The following is a 24,650-nucleotide window of genomic DNA, read 5'->3' as shown; positions in this document are numbered from 1 at the left end:
CTAACGCTTCCGCCACAGGGCTCACCTCTGATGTAGCTCGGCCTGCTTCACTGCCCTGCAACTCTGGGGACCACAGGTCCCCCGGGGAGGGGACAGAGGTGTGTTCACCAGACGAGTCTCCCGTGAACGCTTGTTACTTCTGCATTTCCCAAGCCTCCCCTCTTCCAGGGCCTGCTTCAGCTCCAATTACGGCTCTCATTTCGGCTCCAGCAGCAGGCAGCCCCGGGCTCTTCCCTGGTTCTGGGAGGAGCCCCAGATCTGACCCTGTTCCCAAGCCAAAGGGGTCGTCTCTTGGCCTCCTACCTGGACGCTGGCACTCCTATTTTGGGGGCTGTGGGTGGGAACCCAGAGTCCTCTGGTTCCTTCTGGAAGACACAGAGAGGCCTCCAATAACCACTGTCCTCCCCTGGGGTCCCCAGACATGTATATGTGACCTCCACGGAGCTGTCCATAGAGAGAGGGGCCCAGGTAAAGAGAGAGGTTTCATCCATCACGCCAGGCAGCCTGCTCACTGGGGGCCACCTTCACCTGGTGTCCAGGTAGCGGTGTGTGTGCGTGGCGTGTGCAGGCATGCAGCGGTGGGAGCTGTAGGAAGGGATGCATGTACCCCACTGAGGACCTGACCGCCCCCTCCAAATAAGGCCCCTTCAGAGGAGGGCTAGCGGCTGGACAGGTGGGGAAGGGCCGGCACCTCCAGGCTCGGGTACCTCACCCCTGCTTGGCCCCTTTGCTCTGTTGATCAGGGGAAGGTGGAAGACCTGGATGGACCACGACTTTGAGATGCAGCCGCATGGGGACCCCGGCCCCGGAAACTCCTTCTCCCGTAGCCACCTGCTGGGCCGCCCAGCCCGCCCCTCGAAGCTCCCCGGGGGGGTGTCGCCTCTCATCCCTGTTCTCAGGAAGACCTTCCATCTGGATGCTTTTCCCCCGAGCCACATCCCGCAGGCTTCCAGCCGGTCAGGCCTTGGGGTGAGGGCCTGGAGCGTGTCCTCCCAGGAGACTGGCAAGAGCCTGGCATCCAGGAAGTTCAGCTCCATCTCCTTAACAGTCCATCCGCACAGACAGGCACGGCCCCTGGGCCCCCTACCTTCTCACTGGGAAGAGCTGTCCAGCCCGGGCAAGGAGGTGGCCACCCACGGAGGAGGGAGGCTGCCCACAGTTGGTTCGTCATCGGTGACCCTAGTGCCAGGGGACAGGGTCCACTCTGAGGGCCCAGGGAACCCAGGTCTGGCCAAACCCAGCAGGATGCCCACAGTGGAGAAGCCCTTGGTGAGTTCATATCTGACTCTACCGTTCCAGTCCCGCTTAGCTCCGAGTCCACCAGGTCCTGCGGGGCTGGGCTCAGTGGGTCCAAGGCACCCCGTCCCAGTGACTGCACACATGCCTGCCAGAGCTTCTCCAGGAAGAGGCAAGCCCCGGTGCAGGGGTATTCCAAGACCCCGGCTGCATCTCCAAAGGGCCTCCCCTACCTCGGGGCCCACGATGGCCATGGACTTGGCTGCTCTGGATAAGAGGCCAGGCACAGCCAGCCGTTTATCCACAAGGGCCACCAACAGACCCGGCTTGACTGTCAACTTGGCTACACCAAATCCATCCAGACTGGACACAGGCATTGAGTCCCCTGATCTGGATACCAATCTGGGATCTGCTATGGATGTGGCTGCAGCAGGCACAACCAAGCCTGGAGGGGGCATGGACTCGGTAACCCCAGACCCAGACAAGGTGGGCAAAGCCATAGCTACAGCAGGCACAGCCAAGCCAGAAACAACCACAGCAGGTGCAGCCATGGAACGGGCAGCCCCAGATCCAGTCAGGCTGGGCACAGCCAGGCCGGACACAGTCATGCTGGTGAACACAGCCAAGCTGGGCGTGACTACAAATTCTCCAGCTCTGGATACAAGCAGGTTGGTCATAGCCATGGGTCCAGCCGTGCCAGTCACCCCAGACCCGGCTGCTGGCGAGACCACACTGGACAGTGTCATTAACCTGACACCAGATGTTGCCACCCACCCATCAATGCTGAGCCAAAGCACAGACACAGCCCTGGGCCACCCTACAGCAGATGCTGCCACGGACTGGGCCACAGAGCTGGACCGGGCCAGAGAAACCAAAGGTAAATGCAAAGAGCTGGGCTGGGGAGGCACCGGACCGCGGTGGGTGGGTGGGGCAGGGGTGTAAGGACCTGGAAATAGATTGTGCTTGGCTAGATCTGGAAAGGGAGGGAAGTTTTTTTTAAGGTGAGAATGACATTTCTTTTAATATCTATGTATTTAGTTTATTTATCTGGCTGCACTGGGTCTTAGTTGTGGCACATGCAACATGTGAGATCTTAGTTCCCTGACCAGTGATCCAACCCCCGTCCCCTGCATGGGAAGGTGGATTCTGAACCACTGGACCACCAGGGAAGTCCTGGGAAGGAAGATTTTAACTCTTAGTTGCAGCACGTGGAATCTAGTTCCTTGACCAGGGACCAAACCCAGAACCCTTGCATTGGGAGCTTGGAGTCTTAGCCACCGGGGGGAGCGCTGTTAGCTGTTGCTTAAAAAGTGTCTTACCTGGAATTCTTTCTTGGTCCCCTAGCCCCAGCGCTGTAGTCCTACAGGGTGAGTTGGAGATTTGTATGTTGGAAGTCCTACACGGAACTATAAACAGGTCAACACAAGGGCCAGAAGTTCATTTGGTCTTCGAGAGGCTGTGACTTGCCTACATCACATAGCTGGCATGTCTAAAGTGGCAGTAGTGGTAAAGAACCCGCCTTCAGTGCAGGAGATGTATAATAAGAGACTCGGGTTTGATCCCTGGGATGGGAAGGCCCCCTGGAGGAGGGCATGGCAACCCACTCCATGGGCAGAGGAGCCTGGAGAATCCCATGGGCAGAGGAGCCTGGTGGGCAATAGTCCATAGAGTCCCAAAGAACCGGACATGACTAAAGCGACTTAGCAAGCATCCATGCAAGGTAACGGCAACCCAGGGATTGGAATTCTTCTGGCAGTCTCATTCCCAACCTTGCAAAGGCTCAGAGATTCTGGGTCTGGCAGATGCTCAGAAAGCATCTGGTCCTGTGGCTTACCTGGGGTTGGGGGTTGTCAGCCCCCTTCCCACTGCACTCTGCACACTCCGTCTGGGGAGCCCACTCAGGCTCTCGTCTTCCCTCCTCCCTCCAGCTCTCTCTCCATCTTCAGCCCAGCCCTCTCTTCTGAAATGTAGGTGTGGACAGCCAGCGGCCTGCCAGACCCTTCCGCCCAGACAGCTCCCAGGCAGGTTCAGAGGCAGCCCTTTACTTCCTGACTTCTCCCTTGCCCCACCCCACTAGAGACCCGGGCATCCTCCTCTTTCTCTCTCCTTCATCCCAACCAGTCTGATTCCAACTCTGTGGCCCAACCTCCTCAGTCCCAGGCTCTGTGTCCCTTTCTCTCCATCCCTCTGCCCCTGCGAGGCCACTTGCCCCCTTCAACTGGCATGAGATGAGGGACTCATCTCATGGGAGCACTTTCTGCTTAACAGCTGTTGGTGACTCACCATTATCTTCTTTTAAAGTCCAGCTCCTTAGCTTGACTCCCAAGGCTGTGGACTTCTCTTAGCTCTGTATCCTTGTCTGGAATTTTCCCTGCTTCCTTGCACCCAGGAACCCTGTTGTCCCCAGCACTAGGCAGCTCTCACCTCTGGTCTCCTCACCTCAGCCCTCTTCTCTCCATGGAATGATTTCCCTTCTTCCCTCCCACCTACATTTGTCTTTCCGTCTCGGCCCTCACCCCCTCCAAGAAATCCTACAAAACCCCTTTCCCCAGGGTGCCCACCTGCCTGCACCCACAGTTTCCCTGGGCACACCCCACTCTCTGTATGAGGACAGTCCAGCTTTCTGTCTTACCCCACCAGACCCAAAGCTCTTTGAGGACATAAACGATGGTCCTCATTCCTGTGCCCACCTGGCCTGGCAATATGCTATCCATTCATGTGGATTAAATGCAAGAAAGATTTTTTTCCCGACCGGTAAATTGAGGCCCAGGAAAGAAAGTTCCTGACCAGTTCAAGGTCATAGGGCTCCTCATCCCAGGGCCAGGCCCGGGCTCCTGAATCAGGCAGGGTTCTACCGGCACCCACGCCTGGGCAGAACCCCACGGAACCAGCCCAACATCCCAACCACCGCGTGACTCACGCTCGCGCACCGCATCCCGCAGCAGTCACTGGTTCCCCGCGCCCCCGCCCCACCCCAGCCTCAGAGAGTTAGAGGCCGGGAGCGGGATCCGGGCGGAGGGATGGGATGGGGGCGCCGCCCGCCGCCCGGCATCTCGAGACTGCGAGGCCCAGCGCCCCCGCTCAGCCGGCGCTGGGTGCCCGCGCTCCCGGGTGCGGGCGGGCGGGCGGAGAGCCGGTGCGGGCGCCGACGCCGTGGGAGGGGGAGGGGCCCTCGGCGGGGCGGGCGGCGCGCGGGTCACGTGGTGCGGGTGGCAGCGGCGGCGGCGGCGGCGGCGGCGGCATCGGTGCGCGCGGGCAGGGGCAGCGCGGCGCCGAGCCACGGAGTCGAAGTCTCGGGCGGGCGCGGCGGCGCGGGGCGCAGGGGCGGCGCGGCCGGGCCGCGGGCCGGGCGGGTGGGCGGAGAGCGCCGAAGGGCGAGGCCCGGCTGCAGGGGCTACTCGGCCCAGGAGGAGCCCGCGTCCCGCTCAGCCTTGCAGCCCCGCGCCCTTGAGCATCTTCCCGGAGGAAACGGAGACAAAGGAGGATTCATGTCCAAAGGTAAGGAGGCCAGCCGGGCCATCAGCGCGCGCCGGGAGGCGGAGGCTGCGGTCCCTACCAGCCCAGCTGGAGATGCTACCAGGGGGAGGGTTGATGCGCGGAGGAGCCCACGCACGGTGACATATGTGCACGGACACACACACGGGGGCACACTCCCCAAGATGTTCAAGCCCGGAGAAATGCACAGACGGGAAGGCGGAGAGACACGGAGACCCCCGAACACGCAGGCGGGCACCGCGATGCGCGCTGGAGCACACTAAGACGTGCACACACATGCACACCACGCACAGGTATCGGGACCACCTACGGCCGGGCTCAGAGACCTGTGCGCTGACACATAGACCCCTTCCCCCACACACAGGGGCGGCGGGCGCACGCTGAGACAGGCACCAGCTGGTGGTCTCCAAGGGAACTCGTTGGCCTCCAGAGGACTGGGATGGAGGAAGGGGTATATATCTCAGGGCCCTTTGGTTCTGTGAATGGGAAAGTACTAAGATAGCTTTTGTGATTTCTCCCGCTGAGCGCCAGGGGCTGGAGCTAGGGGTGGACTGAAATTGCCTCTGCGGGTGGGGGTGGGGGTGGAGTCTTAAGACTGGGGTCTGGGGGTTGGGAATGATCTCCGGCTCCGGAAGGAAGAGCCTCCCCACCCCCTGGATCCCCGAAGCCAGGAAGGCAGGTGCTATTCTGGAAAGGTCCTCTCCCTTTGCGGCCACCTTCCCAGCAGAGGGGTGGGGTCCCTGGGCCGGAGAAAGACAAAGCCCATTCATTTCCCTCTAAGAGAAAGCACCAGGGCCCTTGCTTGTCAGGGAAGTGGGGTGGGGTGGGGGGAGAATGTTGCCGTTTCTGTGGGGACTAAGCCAGAGCTGAGCAGGGAGTGGACAGGGTCTCTCCCCGGAGCACGGTTGGGGCAGGTGGCTCCCAGCAGGAGGTGCTGCAGGCAGGGCTGGGAGAAAGCTGGGAGCTTAGAAGGAGCCCCAGGAACCCCGTAGGCAGGATGGCATTTTTGAGTTACATCCGGCTGTGAGCCCATCCGGAGCTCTTCCCCACCCCTGGGGAACCCTTCCTCCAATCCCTGTTGTGGAGGGGGGAGAAGGTCTCATAACAGTCTGTCTCCCGTGCCTGGGGCCCACCCAAGAGCCATTTGCTGGGTTGGAGGTCAGCCGCTCCACCAAGGGAGCAGCATCCAAAGGAGGAGAAAGGTGATGGCTCTGAGTAACATCGGCCTTGCAGTGAGGCTTGCATTGATTCATTCATGGCTGAATGAGGCTTACCTTCATTCATTCGTTCATATTGCTGAGTGAGGCTTGCATTCATTCATTCATTGCTGAATGCCTTGTTATACTAGGTATATCGGGGCACAGAAATCCATAAGACGTGGCTCCTGCCCTGAGGAAGGGTGGCAACTGGCATGTGTTCAGTGCCAGGTTCGTGCCCACACTTTTGTGTAAGCATCAAAGCAACCCAGTGAGGTCGGGACTGTCCCTGTCTTCCCGAGGAGAACACTGAGGCTCCCGGAGGCCATCTGGCTGGGGGTCAAGGATGGGCCAGCTGCCCATCTGGAGCTGGCATGGCCGGACCTGGAGGGGCTGCAGGGGCAGAGGAGGGAGCTACAGATATCAACTTCGGAGCTGTCTACACCCTGTGCTCTGGAGGTCTCTTCACCAGACAGTATGAGGCAAGGACCTTGTCTGGGGTCTAGCAGTGTCCTTGGCATTTAGTCTAGGGTTTGGCTGGAGTCGGCTCTCACTGGAGGGCCTATAGAATGGCCCAGATGGGATGGAGTGAGTGAGTGAATGAATGAATGAATGTAATGACTACAGAGGTACTCAGGGGGCTGAGGCAGCACAGAAGAGAGGCATCCATGTGAGATGGGAAAGCGGAGGCTTTCCTGTATAGTGAAGGAAGAGTGGGAGGTCTCCAGGGGCTGGAGTGGGCAAAGGGTCTTCCAGCAAAGGCCGTGACACTGTGACCCGCTGCAGGTTTGCAATGCTTGTGGCTGATGGGTGGCTGTCGTTAGCACATGACTGGCGTGTAATCGCCGTGTGGTTGGGAGGGACATCTTGCCAGCAGGAGCTCTGTGGGTGGTAACAGGGGCTCAATGGAGGAATAAAAGTGGACTCTGCTCATGGCCTGCTGGAGCCCCTTGAAGTTGCCCGGGAATCTGGTCAGCTGGCCTCTTCTCCAAACCAGGTTGTATTTGGGGAGTGGTCTTTGAGGATGCTGCGATTGACAGGCTGGGACAAAGCAGGCTGGGGTGAGGATATAGACTTTATAAAAACCCTTATAAAAACTCCCGTAAATAAATACCAGACTCATTTCCAGGTCTGTAGAGTAAGACCCTGCCCTCCCCAAAACACACACATGCACACAGATGGCTCCATCTCACAACAGTGGTTGTGGCGACCCAGTGGGCTGGCCGTAGAGGCGTCCGGGGGATGAAGAGGACCGGCCTGGTGAGCAGCTGGACAGGGAAATCGGGGCACTGGCCCCAGTGCAGGTGTGCTGAGTCGGGCCCGGGAACCACGTGCAGAGTGGAGGCGCAGGCCAGGCTGCTGATAGTCAGCTGCTTCAGGCCCGAGCCAATCTGGGTGCCTTCTGGAGCCGCCTGGCTGGCAACAACTTCCTGGGAAGCAGGAGGGAAGCACGCCAGGCCCTGGGGAGGTCCCGAGACTCCGTCAGATTTGGCTGTGCCCGCGGATGACAAGAAAAGAACGGTTTCCAGTGGGGAGAGAGAGTCGTGCCAGGACCAGGGAAGGGACCAGGTGGTGGGGGTGCAAGAACAGACTCCTGGCTGGCTTTGCGGGTGGGGGAGGGAGGTGCTTCTGTCCCCTCTCTCTCTTTCCCATATGCGGCTCCATCACTTCTCCCTGGGAGCCAGAGACCCTGCAGGGGGTAACCAGGAGCCATAGGATTCTAGAATGGCCAGGCTGGAAGGGGGCCTCCAGAGAGCGTGGAGTCCAGTGACTGTGCTGGGTAATTAGCATCTAGGGCACCTCCCTTTAACAAGTGCTTTCTCATGCACCACTTCATTCCCCCTCATGACTGGGAACCGGAAAGGGGCAGGACCAAGAGGGTTTGCAGCAGTGAGGCAGAGTGGGGGTGCATCTCACATGCGGGGCTCCCCACAGCCTTAATCACTATCCTAAGAAGTTTACAGAAGAGGAAGCAGGTGCATGGGGGCAGGCGGTTCACCCGAGGCCATGGAGAAGGCAAGTCACAGAGCCAGGCTCTTCCCACGTCACCTCACACCCGTGTCTCATGGGGAGGGAAGTGGGGATGCCATGTCCCGAAACCCACCCTGGAGGACAGTGCCCTGATGAGGGAACACACAGATTTCTCATGTATATGAGCATACCCATGATGTGCCAGACCCGGAAGGATGTTTGCCTTTCTCCCCCGGGGAAGGGCTGTGATCTCAGGCTTTCCTTCTCCTGTTACCCACCACGCCAAGAACACAGCATGTCATGTCATCTTAGGCCCGTGACTGCCCCTACTTGGGCCTCATCCTCTCCTCATTGGTCAGCAGGGGAGGCTTATTCCTCCTCAGATTTAAAACTAAGGCTTGTAGAGGACTTCCCTGGTGGTCCAGTGGTTAAGACTCCATGCTTCCACTGCAGGTGGCATGGGTTTGATCCCTGGTCGGGGAACTAAGGTGCCGAATGCTATGCGGTGCAGCCAAACAAAAAATCTGAAAGCAATAAACAACTTAAAAACTAAAAATAGAGTGTGGAGGCTGTCTGGGACTCCTCAGGGCACAGAGACCCCTACTTTGCAGCAATGCCCATGGAATAGAGGTGATACTGAGACTGGGAGACATGAGTGATGCTCACTCTGCTGAGTTGAGGTAGAGCCCCATCTGCTGCTTTTTTAAAAAAAAATTACTTTGTTGCATCAGGTCTTAGTTGTGGCAAGCTGGATCTTTCATTATAGCTCACGGGGCTCTATTTGCAGTGCACAGGCTTAATTGTTCCTCAGCATGTGAGATCTTAGTTCCCCTACCAGGGATCGAACCCACATGCCCTGCCTTGCAAGGCAGGTTCTTAACCACTGGACCACCAGGGACGTCCCAGACCCACGGCTTTCTAAAAGACAAAGCAACTGGGTCAGGGACAGGCAGTCAATAGATGTTAGGTCCAGAATCCTAAAAGGTCTTTGCTTTGCCCTTTATTTGGGTGAGGCAGGACTCAGGTTGGAATAACCCCAGACATCTCTTAGGTCAGTGGTTCTCAGCTGTTGGCAGTGCCAGCCAATATTTGGCACTGTCTGAAAATACTTTTGATCATTAAATTGGAAGCTACTCCTGGCATCTATTAGTGGAGAAGGAAATGAAAACCCACCTATTCTTGCCTGAAAAATCCTATGGACAGAAGAGCCTGGTGGGCTATAATCCAAAGGGTCACCAAGAGTCAGACACGGCTGAGTGACTAAGCATGCACTGGCAGCTAGTAGAGGCCAAGGATGTCACTAAATGGACTACAATGCCCAGGACAGCTGCCTAGTCTAATTATCTGACCTAGCATGTCAGTAGTGCCAAGGCAAAGAAACCCCTGGGTTAGAGACACAGATCTGGTTCTTTGGAGCAGTGAGGTACATTTGAAAGTACCCCAGCAACTGGGTACTGGTCCAGATTTTGCATCTGACTTGCTCTGTGTTCTCAGGCGAGCCCTTACTACCACCTCCCACCCCCAGGCCTCAGTCTCCACATCTGTGAGATGGGATACCTATACTGGAGGACATCCATGGTCCCATCCAGGCCTAACTCTGTATAATTGTGTACCCAGAGAATAAAACTGTGGTGTCCACGTGACCTCAGCCCGCCTCTCCCACCTTGGCTTTGCAGGGCTCCCAGAGACCAGGACGGACGCAGCCATGTCAGAGCTGGTGCCTGAGCCCAGGCCTAAGCCGGCAGTGCCCATGAAGCCCGTCGGCATCAACCCCAACCTGCTGGGCTACATTGGCATCGACACCATCATCGAGCAGATGCGCAAGAAGACCATGAAGACCGGCTTTGACTTCAACATCATGGTGGTCGGTACGGAGGCCGTTGGCTCCCTGGAGACCCTGGTGGCAGGCAGTACCCTTTAGAATCCCACCTCTTTCTTTAGGATGGCCTCAGCCCTGGCTTCTCTAGAATGAGCTCTTCCTCAGAGGAAAGATCTTAGCGTGCTGATCACAAAAGCCTGACTCCTCTCTCCCCACAAGGCTGGCTGCTCTGAGGGTGGGAGATGTGGGTGGACGATGGTCAACCTGGCCCTGTCACTCCCTGTCTGTACACAGGCAGCCCTATAGCTGTGTTCAAGGCCTGGGAGCATCACCCTTGTTCTTCCCCACCTTCAAGAGTTAGGAGAGGATCAGAGGAAGGGTGGTCTTCTTTCTGATCTTTGGTAGTGCTTTCAAGCTTGAAGAGAATTTTCAGGACATTGGTCACTAAGTAGGGTCACTGGGCCACAGAATATAAGAGCAGGGAGGGACCTTTGCCTTTGATCGCAGTGACATATTCTCTCAGTTGCTGAAACTGGGATCTGGGAATCATCTTTCTTCCTCCTTCTTTATCCCCAATCCAGTCAGTCATCAAATGCTGTCAATTTTACCTCACAAATATCTCTCCAGTCTGTCTACCCTCTCCATCTCCACTGCCAGCACCCTAGGCTACAAGCTGCTACTCCCCTGGGTTACCACGGCACCTGACTCAGAGCTGCTCATACATCTGGGCCAGAGTGTAAATCATCTGGCACGTCTTGCTCTAAAACACACTGGCTAAACTAGACAGCGTGTGTGATGACATAACTTCTCTTTCTCCTGGTTCTCTGTCTTCTTCAATCCATTGTCTACCAGTGACTGAATAATTTTTCCAGCCTGCAAAGCTCATCATCACCCATCCTACTTAACAATCTTCATAAGTTTAAGGGTTTGAATTCCTAGCTTGGTCTGGTACTACTTCTCCACTCATCTCTTAGCACTTCCCATGTAGCATCTTTGTTGTTGTTCAATCGCTAAGCCATGTCTTACTGTTTGCAGCTCCATGAACTGCAGCATACCAGGTTCCCCTGTCCTTCACTATCTCCCAGAGTTTGCTCAAATTCACGTCCATTGAGTCAGTGATGCTATCTAACCATCTCATCTTCTACCACCTGCTTCTTTTTTGCCTTCTTTCCCAGCATCGGGGTCTTTTCCAATGAGTCGGCTCTTTGCATCAGGTGGCCAAAGTATTGGAGTTTCAGCTTTAGCATCAGTCCTTCCAATAAATATTTATAGTTGATTTCCTTTGGGTTTGTTTGGTTTGATCTCTTTGCAATCTGAGGGACTCTCAGGAGTCTTCTCCAGAACCACAATTCAAAAGCGTCGATTCTTCACTCAGCCTTCTTTATTATCCTGTGATTCTTGTGCATGTTTGAGAAACACTCTGCTCAGACCAGTGGTTTTCACTTATCTTTTAGTTGTGGAGCTCTTCCTTGGACTGAAATCTTCTTCAGAAGTGCAGTGTCAGTATGTAAAGTAATTCCGTCTTTAAAGTGTGATTTAAGACTAAAAACTTAGGTCAAGCAAAAATGAAATGGAAAACCAGTACACAAGTGCAGAGGTTGCCCCTTTCCCACCGCTCCCAGGGCTCCAGAAGGAGAGGATGTGCAATGCGACTGACGTTTCCCCAGGTCCTCCATCAGTGAGTAGGAAAGCATTCCCACCCACTCACTGTCCCTGCTCAGCCTCTAGCCTCTCCAGTGAGCATTCAGTCAAGGACCTGAATCACAGCTCTAGAATTCTGTAAGCTCAGGGGAGAGATGCTAGGCTTGGGAGCTGGGCCTGGGGTCTCCCGGCCTTCTCATCCTCCTCCTGTCTTGCTGCAGGTCAGAGTGGACTGGGCAAGTCAACCCTGGTCAACACCCTCTTCAAATCCCAAGTGAGCCGCAAGGCCTCCAGCTGGAACCGGGAGGAGAAGATTCCCAAGACGGTGGAGATCAAAGCTATTGGGCATGGTGAGAACCCGGCAGGGACCCTGACGGGCATTGTTCCAAGGGCCTCTGCCAGAAAAGGGGAAGAATGGGGCATCTGGGGGATGAGATAAATGAAAGACAATCTGAAGACAGAATAGAATTAAGCCCTTGAACACGATGGAGCCAACTCTTTAGACTGTAAGTCCAGAAAAGGGGGTGAGGGAATTACAGAGGAATGAGTAGGATTTGAGTGGGATGATAAAGCCTGGTGGATTTTTTTTTTCATTTAAAAAAAATACTTATATATTTTTTTAATTTGGCTGCAGCAGGTGTTAGTTACAGCACAAGGGATCTTTAGTGGGGCACATGAACTCTTTGCAGTGTACAGAGTTCACGTCTGCAACCCTAGTTTCCTGACTAAGAGTTGAACCTGGGCCCCCCTGCATTGGGAGCATGAGGTCTTAGCCACTGGCCCACCAGAGAAGTCCCAAGACTGGGTAGATTTAGACAGACAGAAGGGGTAAGGAGGGCATTCCAGGTGTAGGGAACAGTATGAACAAAGGTGTTGAAGTGTTGAGGACCCTGAACTTGATTTTCCCAGTCATTGGTCCTGTAGAAGTAAGGAGCCCAGGTCTCCCCAGCGGGTAGGCAGTGGGGCACCTGGCGTCAGCTGGAGGACTGACCCCCTGGGTGCCTTTTCTGTTTGCTCCCCAGTGATCGAGGAAGGTGGTGTCAAGATGAAGCTGACTGTCATCGACACCCCAGGCTTTGGAGACCAGATCAACAATGAAAACTGGTATGTCTGCCTGTGTGTGAGACCTCCACCCTAAAGACTGCAAGGCAGACACTGAATGCAGAGCAGATTCACTCAAACTGAGAACCATCTGTGCCCTCCATGCTGAGGGCTTAAGTGGCAAGACTTGCTGAAAGAGGGGAGGGCGGTTGTCAGGAAGCAAGCGGAGAGGACTAAATGGGGCCCGGGCGTGAGGATAGAGGGGACAGAGCAGAGGCAATGTCAGCCGAGGCATTGCCTGGAGATGGGTGTGGGTCAGGAGCTGGAGTGACGGAGCGGGGGAAACTGGGGTGCAAACCCAGGCAGACCTGAAGGTTGTGGCAGAGAGCTTGGCCTGAGGGCCAGGTGTTGGCCACCTAGACAAACAGGATGGGAGGAAGACAAGGGGGAGGGCAATTTCCATGAGGAGAGAGCCTCTGGGGATCCAGTGTCCAGCCAAAAGGGGGGAAGTACACTGCCCAGGTGAGGATGGAAGTGTTGGCTGCGAACAGAATGCACAGTGCCTGCCTCATGGTGTAGCCAAAAAAAAAAAAAAAAAGAAGAAAAAGCAGAATGTAAGAGTTCTGAGTTGGGTCTTATTCACACTCTTACTGAGGGCTTCCCAGGGAGCTCAGTGGTAAACAATCTGCCTGCCAATGCAGGAGACACAAGAGACGTGGGTTCATTCCCTGGGTCAGGAAGATCCCCTGGTGAAGGAAATGGCAACCCACTCCAGTATTCTTGCCTGGAGAATCCCATGGGCAGAGGAGCCTGGCGGGCTGCAGACCTTGGGGTCACAAAGAGTCGGACCTGACTTAGCAACTGAGCACGCACGCACACACACACTGAGGCCTGTGGCCTGAGAGCCAGCCTCCCAGATGGCTCGGAGGACCTGCTCTGAAAATGTGGGCGGAGGCCAGTGTACGAGTGATTTTTGACGGGATGCGTGTAGCCAAGCATACATCTCAGCAGAAGGCTACTGCTAGTCAAGAGGAATAGAGATCTCTGTTAATGATTTTGGTGCTTTTCTAAATAGGGGACGGTGCAAGAATTTGGGTCCAAATTTTTTTTTCCTGAAATACAACTATTGAAGGGCCTGTTTCCCCAAAGCACGGAGAGCCTTATCTTGTTCCTTCCAGGATATATTGTAGGTCAGTGACTACAGTGGCTAATGACTTAATCCTTGTAAAACCAGATGGCAAGTGACATTCTTTGCTTTACAGAAGGTTCTGGGCAGAAGTTTGCTCCCAGACAGGGATGAAGACAGTTGTACCTCTGTGAGGGAGCCTGGGGCTGCCCCAGACAGATAGGGCCTGTCAGCAACACACCTTGGAATTGGCTGTGTTGATCTTAGAAAGTGGCTGGTCACCTTCTTCTCTGGCTATCCACACACTCCTAGACAGGGAAAGGTTACTATTACGGCAACAGCCATGACAATGATGAATTATTGTGCTGGGGTTATTGTACGCCTATGATTATAATATGAATTATTATAATGCCAGGATTGAGCACTTTCTATGTCCCATTTCTCTGTTCTGTACTGTGTTGTTGTTGTTTAGTCCCTCAGTCGTGTCCAACTCTTTGCAACCCCTTGGACTGTAGCCCGTCAAGTTCCTCTGTCCATGGGATCTCCCAGGCAAGAATACTAGAATGGGTGGCCATTTCTTTCTCCAGGGGATCTTCCTGACCCAGGGATCGAACCTGCATCTCTTACATTGCAGGTGGACTCTTTACCACTGAGCCACCAGGGAAGCCCCGTTCAGTATTATACCTCTGTTCTAATTCTTACATGAATCTCTCCAGGCACCTGTTGTTACTCTCTTTTCACTTATGGGAAAAGAGCTTCAGAGAAGGGCAGAGACTTGCCCAGAGTGGCCCAGCTAATAAGTGATGGATGTGGGGACAGTGTGCACTGCTGTCAGGAGCAGGGTGGGGTTCTGCAGGTTCCCATAGGTCAATCAGAGGGCTCGGACCCCAGAGGAGTTCTGCCCTTGATAACAGGGAAAGCCATCCATGGGCGCCGAGGGAGAATAATCAACAGGTCACCTAGAGCCCTCGGGAGGCAGGGAATGAGACGGATATGAGAGCCTGACTCCTGACCCTGGTAAGAGGAGCTCCCAGGTCGTGTCCTTCTGGGACCTCCATCTGCTTTCTTCCCCCCTCCTCTAGCTGGGAGCCCATTGAGAAGTACATCAATGAGCAGTACGAGAAGTTCCTGAAGGAGGAGGTGAACATCGCCAGGAAGAAACGCATCCCTGACACTCGCGTCCACTGCTGCCTCTACTTCATCTCCCCGACCGGACACTCGTATGTATCAGTCCTGCCCCCGTCCCTGGGCCTGCCTCTGGTTTGCATCATTTGATCCCAATCATAGCGAATGACAGATATCTAGACTCAGCTAGGGAGGTCAGGTGGGCCCCCACATAGTCATGGCCCTGGGAGTCCCCCAGAGATTCTTGACAGGAGAGAGAAGCTGACCACCATCAGCCCCCATGCTGCCCATCCGTGTGTTAGCATGACTGTGCCAGCAGACAGAAGTTGGTTGCTGCGGGCAAAGGGCTCCTCGTTTGTTCAGTAGATACCTGCTTTTCAGAGGCCTAGGGTCAGGGGCAGCAAGAAGGATGAGATGGCAAGGGCCCGGGCTAGTGGGTTGGGGCTGGTGTTTAGGTGGAGGTGGGGAGGGAGGACCCAGCTGTAGGCATTTGGAGGGTGGCCAGCCCAGCAAGAGGAGCCAGGTGTCCAGCGATGAAGGCTGACAATCAGCAAGGCATGCTGGGAACTCTGGTTGTGAGTATCAGGTGGGGCTGAGCCATCCAAATGGACAAGCAGGCCACCTTCCTGCTGGGGAGGTCTCCTAACTGTCACTGAGCCCGGTGGCTAGGCAAGAATTTCATTCTTGAGACGATGGCACCAGCGCGGCAGGCCCTCGGTTTTGGAGGAGCCAGATGTTCAGCAGGTTTTCGACGGTGCAGGTCAGGAACTTGGCAGCAAGGTTTGTGTTTATCCCTCCCTTTGCCTGGACCCAAGGTCAGAGCAGGCCAGCAGGCAGCCTGACTTAAATGAGTCTGGTGGACTTCAAACTACAGCCAGATCGGGGCCCCAGAGCCCAGAGGCCCTCGGGGAGGTGAGGGGCCAGGCCCCAGCTGGACCCCTGCAGGACTACTTGGGACCAGGGGGAGGCCTGTCCAAAAGTGCTGCCCGTAGGCAGAATAGACACACGTATAACCATGACACGAGGATGCATGGGTAGGGACAGCAGGCCATGGCTGTTCCTAGGAGAAGGAGATCTCAGGTCAGAAAAGGTGTCATGAAGGAGTGGTTTGAGTGGGGCTTAAAGAAAGCCAGGATATGCCCCAGAGCCAAGGGAGAGAGAAAGGGAGTTGGTAGACCACGTGTGGGTAGAGAGTTGGCTTCTGTTCTGCAGACGGGAGATGGTGGCTACCCAGCCAGTTCCCAGCCCAGTCCTCCTGTCCCAAGGGTGCCCCTGGAGTGGTGGCAGAGGCTGAGTGGGGAGGGCCTGGTGGCTCTGACACCCCGCCTTGTCTGGGCCCCAGCTTGCGACCTCTCGACCTGGAGTTCATGAAACACCTCAGCAAAGTTGTGAACATCATCCCTGTCATTGCTAAGGCTGACACCATGACCCTGGAGGAGAAGTCTGAATTCAAGCAAAGGGTGAGAAGGTCCTTTCTCCTTTTCCTGTCCCCATGCTTGCCTCTCCCCCTCGGGTCCAAGCCCTCTCCTCTCCTCTATTACTATATCCACCTCCTACCCCACTTCCCACCCGGCTCCTACTCAACTATTAAAGAGGCGAGACTGGTGGAGAAGAGAAGTTAGTGCGGCTCCAGTCTTCTCGCCCTCCAAACTTACCTGCAAATACCACTAAATGCATAAATCACCTCGAACGTGAGAAACCACTCTACACTGTTAGGTTGCTTGAAGGACGAGACTAATTAAATCAACCACCTACTGGTTCTTTATCGTTATTTTCCGTAAGCTCTGTCCTGTGCTGGACACACAGGGGACTGGGTTGGGGAAATGCCGGAGAAGTATAAAGACAGTTGCTGCCTTTAAGAAACTTCATCAAGGAGATTGCTGAAAAGCACTGGGTGGCTTCCTGGAGGAGGAGACTTAAGCTGAGCTTTGAAAGAGGACAAAAAAAAAAAAAAAGAAAGAGGACAAACGGGGAGAGGCTGCGGGTGGCGAGCTGGACCTTCCTTCCCTGCCAAGAGGCGTGAAACAAGCATGGCATGAACACTGCCCACGTGGAGTCTGTTCTCAGTGGTCCTGCTTGTCTGGATCCTGATCTTACAGACCCTGAGGGGAACAGACCACATCCCCTGATTCTTCCTCGTGGCAGGCTGGGGTGGGCAGTGGTAACTGTAGGGCTGGGGCGCCCATTCATTCAGGATCCTCCTGCTGCCCAGGGCCTCAGAGTTCAAAGATGACCGGACTGCCATTTACCCCTCTGGCTTCAGTGTGCACACATTTGCACACTCGTGCCCATGCATACATAGCCCTCTCTGAATCCTGATGCTTGGCTACCATGCTTCTCCTGCCCGCCTTTAGGTTCGAAAGGAGCTTGAAGTGAATGGCATTGAATTCTACCCCCAGAAGGAATTTGATGAGGATTTGGAGGACAAGACAGAGAATGACAAAATCCGGGTAGGTGCCTAGGACTCTGTTCATCACATAGATGCCCGCCTTGGTCCCCCTGGGATATGTATCATGTACCACTTCTGTTTTGCCTCCTGCTTTCCCCTTTCCAAACTCCCTGCCCCACCTTGCCTGACCCAGACCAGAAGTGGCATGGGAGAGGATGAGGACTGGGGGCCTGGCCGTGGCTGTGAATCCTGCACCCAGAAAGCCAAATTCTCCTGTTCATGCCCAGAGCCAACAAAAGCCTCTGGTTCCCCCACTGGGCCAAGTGAAACCAGAGTATGGGGTGGTGGAAGAATACAGGCAGGAAAAGCTTCAGGCAGAGCTCCTCCTCAGTTTCTCCTTCTTTAAAATTCAGAGATCAGGCTAGATGAGTGGCTCATCGACTCTTTTGCTCCCCTAGAAGAACCCTTTAGAAAAAGCTAAGTGTCAGACTCCAGTATGTTGTTTTTCAGTCGCTCAGTCGTGTCCAACTCTTTGCGATCCCATGAACCGTAGCACGCCAGGCCTCCCTGTCCTTCACCATCTCCCAGAAGAAATTGTTCAAATTCATGCACTGAGTCGATGATGCCATACAACCATCTCATCCTCTGCTGCCCCCTTCTCCTCCTGCCTTCAGTCTTTCCCAGCATCAGGGTCTTTTCAACTCTACCTTCTGAGCAGCCCCTGAGGTGTTTCCTGGGAATCTTAAGGCTTCATGAAACCTGGCTGGGAAACCCCTGACCTTTATGATTTCCAAGATCCCTCTCAATTCTAAACTTCTACTGTTCTGTGATTCCTCATTAGAATCTTGGGTTCTAGTCTGAGCGTTTCCACTAATCACTGTAACCTGGGACAAATCCCTCGCTTTGGCCTTGAGTCTCCTTCTCCATCAAGTGTGGTAACCTAGGAGAAGCCTGATGTAGTTGAGACAGGTAGTTCATTGAAAAAATCAATTGAAGAAATCATTTTAAAAATGAAGCATACAAATCTTAAATGTTTTAAAATAGATGTTTTACTGAATTATTAAATTAAAATATCAAAAACACATCATGTTCATTAAGCATTCTTTTTATATAGAGACAAGGCCTCTTCTTTGGAGATAAGTCCACTCTTTATTTAAATTCTGTGCTTTTTTAAAAAAATAATAATACATTTTTTACTACGTCTAGTCTTAGTTGTGGCATGCAGGCTTTTCATTGCAGCGTGCGGGCTTCTCTCTAGTTGGGGCCAGAACACATGGGTTCTGTAATTTGCAGTATGCAGGCTCTCTAGTTGAGGCGCTTGAGCCCTGTGGCATCTTAGTTCCCTGACCAGGGATCAAACTCACATCCCTTGCGTTGGGAGGCAGATTCTTAACTGCTGGACCTCCAGGGAAGTCCTGCTAAATCCACTGTTAATGCAAAAGGAACTCAGCTTTATCAGGTCTTTCTGAAACATTCCATTTTCAAAGAAACAGATCTCCACACTGATAGGTCCTCAGCTTATATAATAGTTAATTTATCCAAATGCAATAACAGCACACACCAAGCAGATCAACTTGGGAACAGACACCTGCTGGAATAGGGGAGCCTAGGTACGTCAGAAAGTGGCCTTTGACCTCTGGCAGGGCAGCAGGTATGGGCCTCTGCCAGTGTGGGAGACCATGTGAAACTCATTACTTTGGTTGTCCATTGGGTGGATATTGTCTAAGAGGTCTGTCTTTCTTGGCTAGCTCACAGAGTTGTTCCAAATCAAACCAAACCTCTTAAAAGTGCTAAAGAGTACAAAGCATTCTCCAGTTGTGGGAAAGCTGACTTACTGAGGTTAACCAGCCAGGCAGGGGAGCAATCAGGTCTGGATCCCAGGATTTCAGACTCCCAGTCCAGTGCTCTTTTTCAGAAACAAGTGCCTGGCCTCTGCCATCAGTGGGATCACTGAACGAGCTTCAGAAATGTGCAGTTCAAGGTTAGAGGCCCAGGACCGTATGCCATCCTACTCTTGGAGGCGCAAAGAGTAGAAGGATGACATGCGTATGTGTCTGCTTTGTCAGCAGGAGAGCATGCCTTTCGCTGTGGTGGGAAGTGACAAGGAGTACCAAGTGAATGGCAAGCGGGTCCTTGGCAGAAAAACTCCCTGGGGCATCATTGAAGGTAATTCAATGCATCTTCTTGAAGAACTGGTTGCCAGTCAATTATGCTTATTAATTAAGCATCTGTAGGTCAAGGCACAGTCCTAGGATGCAAGATATAAAATGAATGCCAGCCAGAGCCAGTCAGACCCTGCCGTAAGGGGCTTACAGTCTAATTGAGAGGCTGAGACTCATGAGCAGGAAGCAATAAAAGATGGATTTAGCACCTGACCGGGAGGCACTAGCTCGAGGGTCAAAGGAGCTCAGAACATGGAGAGATTAATAAGGATCAGAAAAACCAGAGAAAGGTTTTCACATGAAAGGAGGCATGATCTGAAAAACTGCTGAAGGGTTGTTCAGATGTTGCCATTTTCATTTTATTAGAAATGATGTGACCTTGAGAAGGTCACAGTGATTCTGAGAGCTCTCAGAGAATCACTTCAGTGATGAATTCATCATGATACCCTTGGAGGCGGGCAGGGTAGGCGTGACTTGTGACTGTTCTCAGATCATCCTCCCTGAGGCACTTGGGTATCAGGTTAAGTGTCCTGCCCAAGATCATGTGACTTATTAGTGGTGAAACCTGGATTTTAGACCTGGATATTTTGATTTCAAAACCAAGTTCTAAAAAAAAAAATTAAAAAAAAAAACAAAACACCAAGTTCTTCCCATTATATCATGTTGTCTTTCATTTTTCTATCCTTTGTTGGGATTTTAAAAAAATAGCCTTTTTCTCATTATTTGCATTGAATGAAATTATAAGAATATCTGTCCTACCCATAGATTATGAGAAAGAGGGCTCATGACTTAATTCTCTTCGGTTTCCATCGTCTTTGTCAAGTGATTTGCAGTTAGTAGGCACTCGATCTATGTTGAATTAGATTTATCAAGCCATCACGACCTTTTTAAGATGGCTCGATTATTCTGTCTGTGTGTTTATTGTCTTCCAATCAGATTACAAGCTCCTGAAAGATAGAAATTGTGTCTTCGGCCTTGGGCAAGTTTCTTAGACTCCCTGTGTATTAGTTTCTTTTCCTATAAAATGGGGACTATAATACTACATATGAGATATTATTCCACAGAGTCTAGAATAGTATTGTGCCCTTATCACTGCTTCATGAATCCTTCCTTGTTCAATGAGTAAAATCCAGTGCACTCGAGTGCCAAGATGAGCACACCTCTGGAAGGTGACAGTGGCCCGGCCCATGGCTTAGTCCATGACCTGAACAGAAATTCACCTGCTGGTATCTGCATTAGTGAAGTGACCACCTGTTTTTGTTTGTTTGTTCACAGTGGAAAACCTCAACCACTGTGAGTTTGCCCTGCTTCGAGACTTTGTCATCAGGTAAGACACACCCCTCCCATCCAACGGCAAGTTTAATTATCTGGGGTCCAGGGGCCACTTGTTCAGATCCACTTCCTCGGTCCCCAGGTCCCTCTGACAGAGCTTCTGCTGCAGTCCCAGCTCCCATCTTGAAGGACAAGGTGCTCAAGAGGTGTCATTGGCTCTCTGGTCCCAGTCATTGGGTCCAGACCCTGGAAGCGACGTGTTGACCTCAGACGTGGGTCCTCTCTTCCTCCTCCTGCCCCTAATCTCATCCCTCTTTCTCTTGCCCTGTGTCCTTCAGGACCCACCTCCAGGACCTCAAGGAAGTAACACACAACATCCACTACGAGACCTACAGGGCCAAGCGTCTTAATGACAATGGAGGCCTCCCTCCGGTGAGCGTGGACACAGAGGAAAGCCACGACAGTAACCCATGACGACCCTTTCTCTGTATCATCACACATACCCACTTCTCCACACACACACATCCTCAGACCACCACCCACCACCTTCTTCCTTTCTACTCTGTCCCACAGGCCTGTCTGGTAATTGTGGAGCATCTTGTCTACAGTGTGTGTGTGTGTTGTGTGTGTGCGAGAGATGAGTGTGTGTGTGTGTGTGTGTGCACGCGCGCTCATGTGTGTGTATGTGTGTGCGCCCGTGCAGGGCTGAGGTATTTATACTGCCTCCCTGGAAAGTTCCTAGTAAGTTTGGTTCCTCCATGGCTGTCCATTATCTGTCTCCTTTCCTTGTGTCCCAGAACAAGGCGTGTGCCTCACTCAAGAGGTCTGGGGGAGGCTTCATTTAAAAATGATGGGAGCAGGTGAGCCTCAGGTAATGCTTTCTTATCTCTGAACCCACCTGTGAGCAGGGACCACAGAGATTCTCCAAAGACGGTCTGTGGAGCTTGACCTGGGATTGGGGCCGGGGGGGGGGGGTGCGGGGGGGCGGCGGCAGAGTTGAGGACTTAACCCTCTCTGTAAGCCCGGTGATCTGTGGTGAGGCTAGGACTTTTTGGGAAAAGAAAGATCAGTGGAGAGCAGAAAAGTTGGCCAGTGCTGGGCTCCTGAAGAATTAGTGCCTACACATGGAGGAGAGAGCTCTACCCTTCGGTCTGTGTGGCATTCACTGTCCAGAAGCTACCACCTGTCTCTGTCGCAGACTGCTGCTTTCCACATATCCCACCCCCCGCCCCCCCGCCTCACTCTCCTCTGCTCCCACCTCCTCTCTTTCTCCCCTTTCCCTCCTTCCTTTGTCCTGCCCCCTCTGACTTCTTTCATTTCCTTTTAGCCTAATCCACTTGAGCTGCACTCCTATATTTAGGATTTATGTCCAGTTTACTTCCAAAAGTGACTTTAGGCCACTTAACATCCCCAGTAAAATCACAGGACAGTAAAAAAGGAGACTACAAGGGAAATCAGATCTGTAGAAAAACATGGGAGACAAAGTTTCTGCAGTTGAGTGATGAAAAAGGGCCCTGAACTTGTGGGCAGCCCAGTGAAGGAGCCAACACAGTGAGCTATGTGGTTCCCACTGTCTGGTTAAAGAAATACATGTGCTGGTCAAGTGAGACAACCTTTTTTTCTAGGTGTTAGGTCCTAGCAGAACTGAGTCTAAAGAAGTATCAAGAACAATATAGTGTTTGTCTTTCTTGGTCGTTTGGCTTCAGAGACAGTTTTGAACCTCATTTCCCTTCTATCCATTAGGAGTCTTCCTCCTTAAAGCTGGCTTCTGTTTCTCCTCCTTCTTGTATATACTTGACCTCCCTTTCCTTCTCTTCTATTCTCTTTCTCATGTTGAAGCTACTTGCATTTTTGTGTCTTTCTCAGCTTTCTGCACTTCTTCTTCTTCACCCCTTTAGACATGCCCAATGACACTCACAAGCCTACATGTAGCCTTTTCTTGCCTTCCCCTTCAGCCCTATATTTATTAATGCATATATTTTCCATGTTGTTTGACACACAAGTTACTCTTTCTCCTTTAGTCTGTAAGGTGGCTAAAATTTCAAGCTGGAGAAACAATTTAGCCTCAGGCAAGGGGAAAAATTGACACAGTTTACAGTAACCTCTTACAACCTCCTGTTTCATCTCCTGGTCCAACCCGAGGTGTTTTACTGGTCCTCTACAAATCCCAGTATTTATAGGCCCTTATCACTCAGGTGCTAGGAAAACATATAGACTTAAGACCAAGATTCAGCAGACCGGGAGAAAGAGGTGGGTGATCAGATTGCTAGTGGCCCCAAACTCACAGTCTCCAATCTTTCCTGGAAGCTCATTACCAGTCCAACCCCCATCTTCCCTCACCCACACAGTTATTCCAGGTTAGGCACCAGTCAGAGCAGAACAGTGCAGAGTTAGAGTCCAGAGGTTGCTAAGTTTCAACAGAAGAGGGACCCCTGGCTTATATGAAGACGTGGGACTAGACACCTTGACCTCACAGGGAAGGTCTGGGGTGGGAGTTGGGGGGCACTGGTGAGGCTGAGGAAGAGAATAGGAGAATAATGCTTGGTGCTCCTAAACCATGATCTCAGCCTCCCTGGAGAAGCTGTTCTGTATGTCTGCTGTCAGCTGCCGGTCTCCACACCCTCAACCGTTCTCAACCCCCCCTGCAGGGAGAAGGCCTCCTGGGCACTGTCCTTCCACCCGTGCCAGCCACCCCCTGCCCCACTGCCGAATGAAGGCCATTTCAAGCGCCGCTCCTCCCTCCATTCCTCTCAGCTCTTCTTGCTGCAGGGCCATGCGCTCTTTAGTGCTGTGCGTGTCGGGCCCACCACCACAGCCCCTCTCAGCCCTCAGCAGATGGGAGGGGCCAGCTGCCTCTTTAGGACAGTTGCTGCTTCCATTTATCCACACCACCCCTCTCCTCCCAGTTGGAATGGAGTTCCCGCCAGCATTGCCCTCCTCCATCGTCTGTGTCAGCCGGTCCTAGCCCATCCGTAGGGTGAAAGAACTCACCAAGAGCTTCTTCTGCCCTTGCAAACCCATATCAGCTACTTGTAACCATCTCCAAGGGATATGGCGTTGCTCCCTGTCCATTCATCTGCATGAGCTGCTCTTGACTTCCTTAAAGGGTCAAGAAAGCAACTTTTTTGCTTGTCGGATTTGTTGACGTCAGCTGTGTGAGCCCCAACGTGGGACAAGGGTGTCTTCTTCATTGCTTAAAGCTTATTTGTAAGGATGGGTCACTCCAGATGTGGGGGAGCAAGGGCTAGGATCACTTTTTTTTAAAAAATCACCGCTGGTGACTGGCCCAGAGTGCAGCCACACACCCTCCCTACCCCACATAGCAGCCATTTAGGAATGGTGGTTTTCCTGAAGAGACATTCCTGGAGTTGACTTCCTTATCCTTAGATTTTAAATAAGAACTAAACACACATACCGAATTCCAGAAGCTCACGAAATGTGAACTCTAGGAAGAAAAAAAGCACCCTTCTGTCCACTTAGCAATAAGAGGGAATCTTTTCCCACCTACCCTGGCTACTCCTACACACCACCCCTCCCCTACTCCATTAATGTGAGTAATGAATTAGCCTGGCCACAGTCGGTTACTGTAGGCTAGTGGAAAATCCCCAGTGGAGGGCAAAGCCCTCCTATCAGATGCATGAATGTTTGCGAATGTCGGCTGCCACTGCCCACCCCTGCACTGTGTCTTTATGGACTACCCCTTGCCCACTGCCCAACCACTTCCACCTGGACACAACTTGCTCAAAGGCTGGTGACTTGTGGGCCATTCATCTACAACCAAGTCCTGATGGAGCAAGAGGCCCAAGCCTAGGGGATGCAAGAACGACCCATTTCTTAAATGTTACCAGTCCCAGCCAACCTTTTGGTGACATTACAGTTAATTTACCCAATTGAAAGTAAGCCAACAGACACTCAAACTGGTTGTGTAAATGTTGCTAGACTTTATGTGTTGTACAACTAAACATTGCTCTTTAAACAATAACTGTCTGAACTGTGTTTTATTTGTGCTCCTCATCCTTGGCCAAATTAGCTATTACATCATCTCACTCATGTGGAGGGTGAGACAGGACCATGTTGGTAAGAAGCAGACACAGAAATTAGAGATGGAAAATTTTTGTTCATCTTCAGTTGGCAAGAAGATGGTCACCAGGCATTATTCCCTGGAGTTTTGTATCCA

The 24,650-nt window shown here is 52.8% G+C and overlaps 1 protein-coding gene across 5 annotated transcripts; it reads left to right on the top strand.

Moving 5' to 3' along the window:
- Positions 1–747: 747 nt before the first annotated feature.
- Positions 748–24,455, top strand: SEPTIN3 (septin 3). Of its 5 annotated transcripts, none has more exons than XM_043441290.1 (11): positions 748–2,113; positions 9,575–9,766; positions 11,580–11,708; positions 12,381–12,462; positions 14,608–14,745; positions 15,993–16,110; positions 17,005–17,100; positions 19,106–19,205; positions 20,477–20,528; positions 20,812–20,905; positions 23,122–24,455. In XM_043441290.1, exons 1-11 carry the CDS (start codon positions 763–765, stop codon positions 23,185–23,187), a joined length of 2,418 nt encoding a protein of 805 aa, XP_043297225.1. In that variant the 5' UTR covers positions 748–762; the 3' UTR covers positions 23,188–24,455. The 5 variants fall into 5 exon arrangements, with proteins under 5 accessions (XP_043297225.1, XP_043297221.1, XP_043297222.1 ...); XM_043441286.1 differs by lacking the exon at positions 748–2,113 and adding an exon at positions 4,434–4,734; XM_043441287.1 differs by lacking the exon at positions 748–2,113 and adding an exon at positions 4,455–4,734 and having other exon boundaries at positions 19,109–19,205.
- The last annotated feature ends 195 nt before the right edge of the window (positions 24,456–24,650 follow it).

The sequence above is a fragment of the Cervus canadensis genome, chromosome 21 (assembly GCF_019320065.1).
Source record: "Cervus canadensis isolate Bull #8, Minnesota chromosome 21, ASM1932006v1, whole genome shotgun sequence".
Taxonomy (NCBI): Eukaryota; Metazoa; Chordata; class Mammalia; order Artiodactyla; family Cervidae; genus Cervus; species Cervus canadensis.
This window is presented reverse-complemented; position numbering and strand designations above follow the sequence as displayed.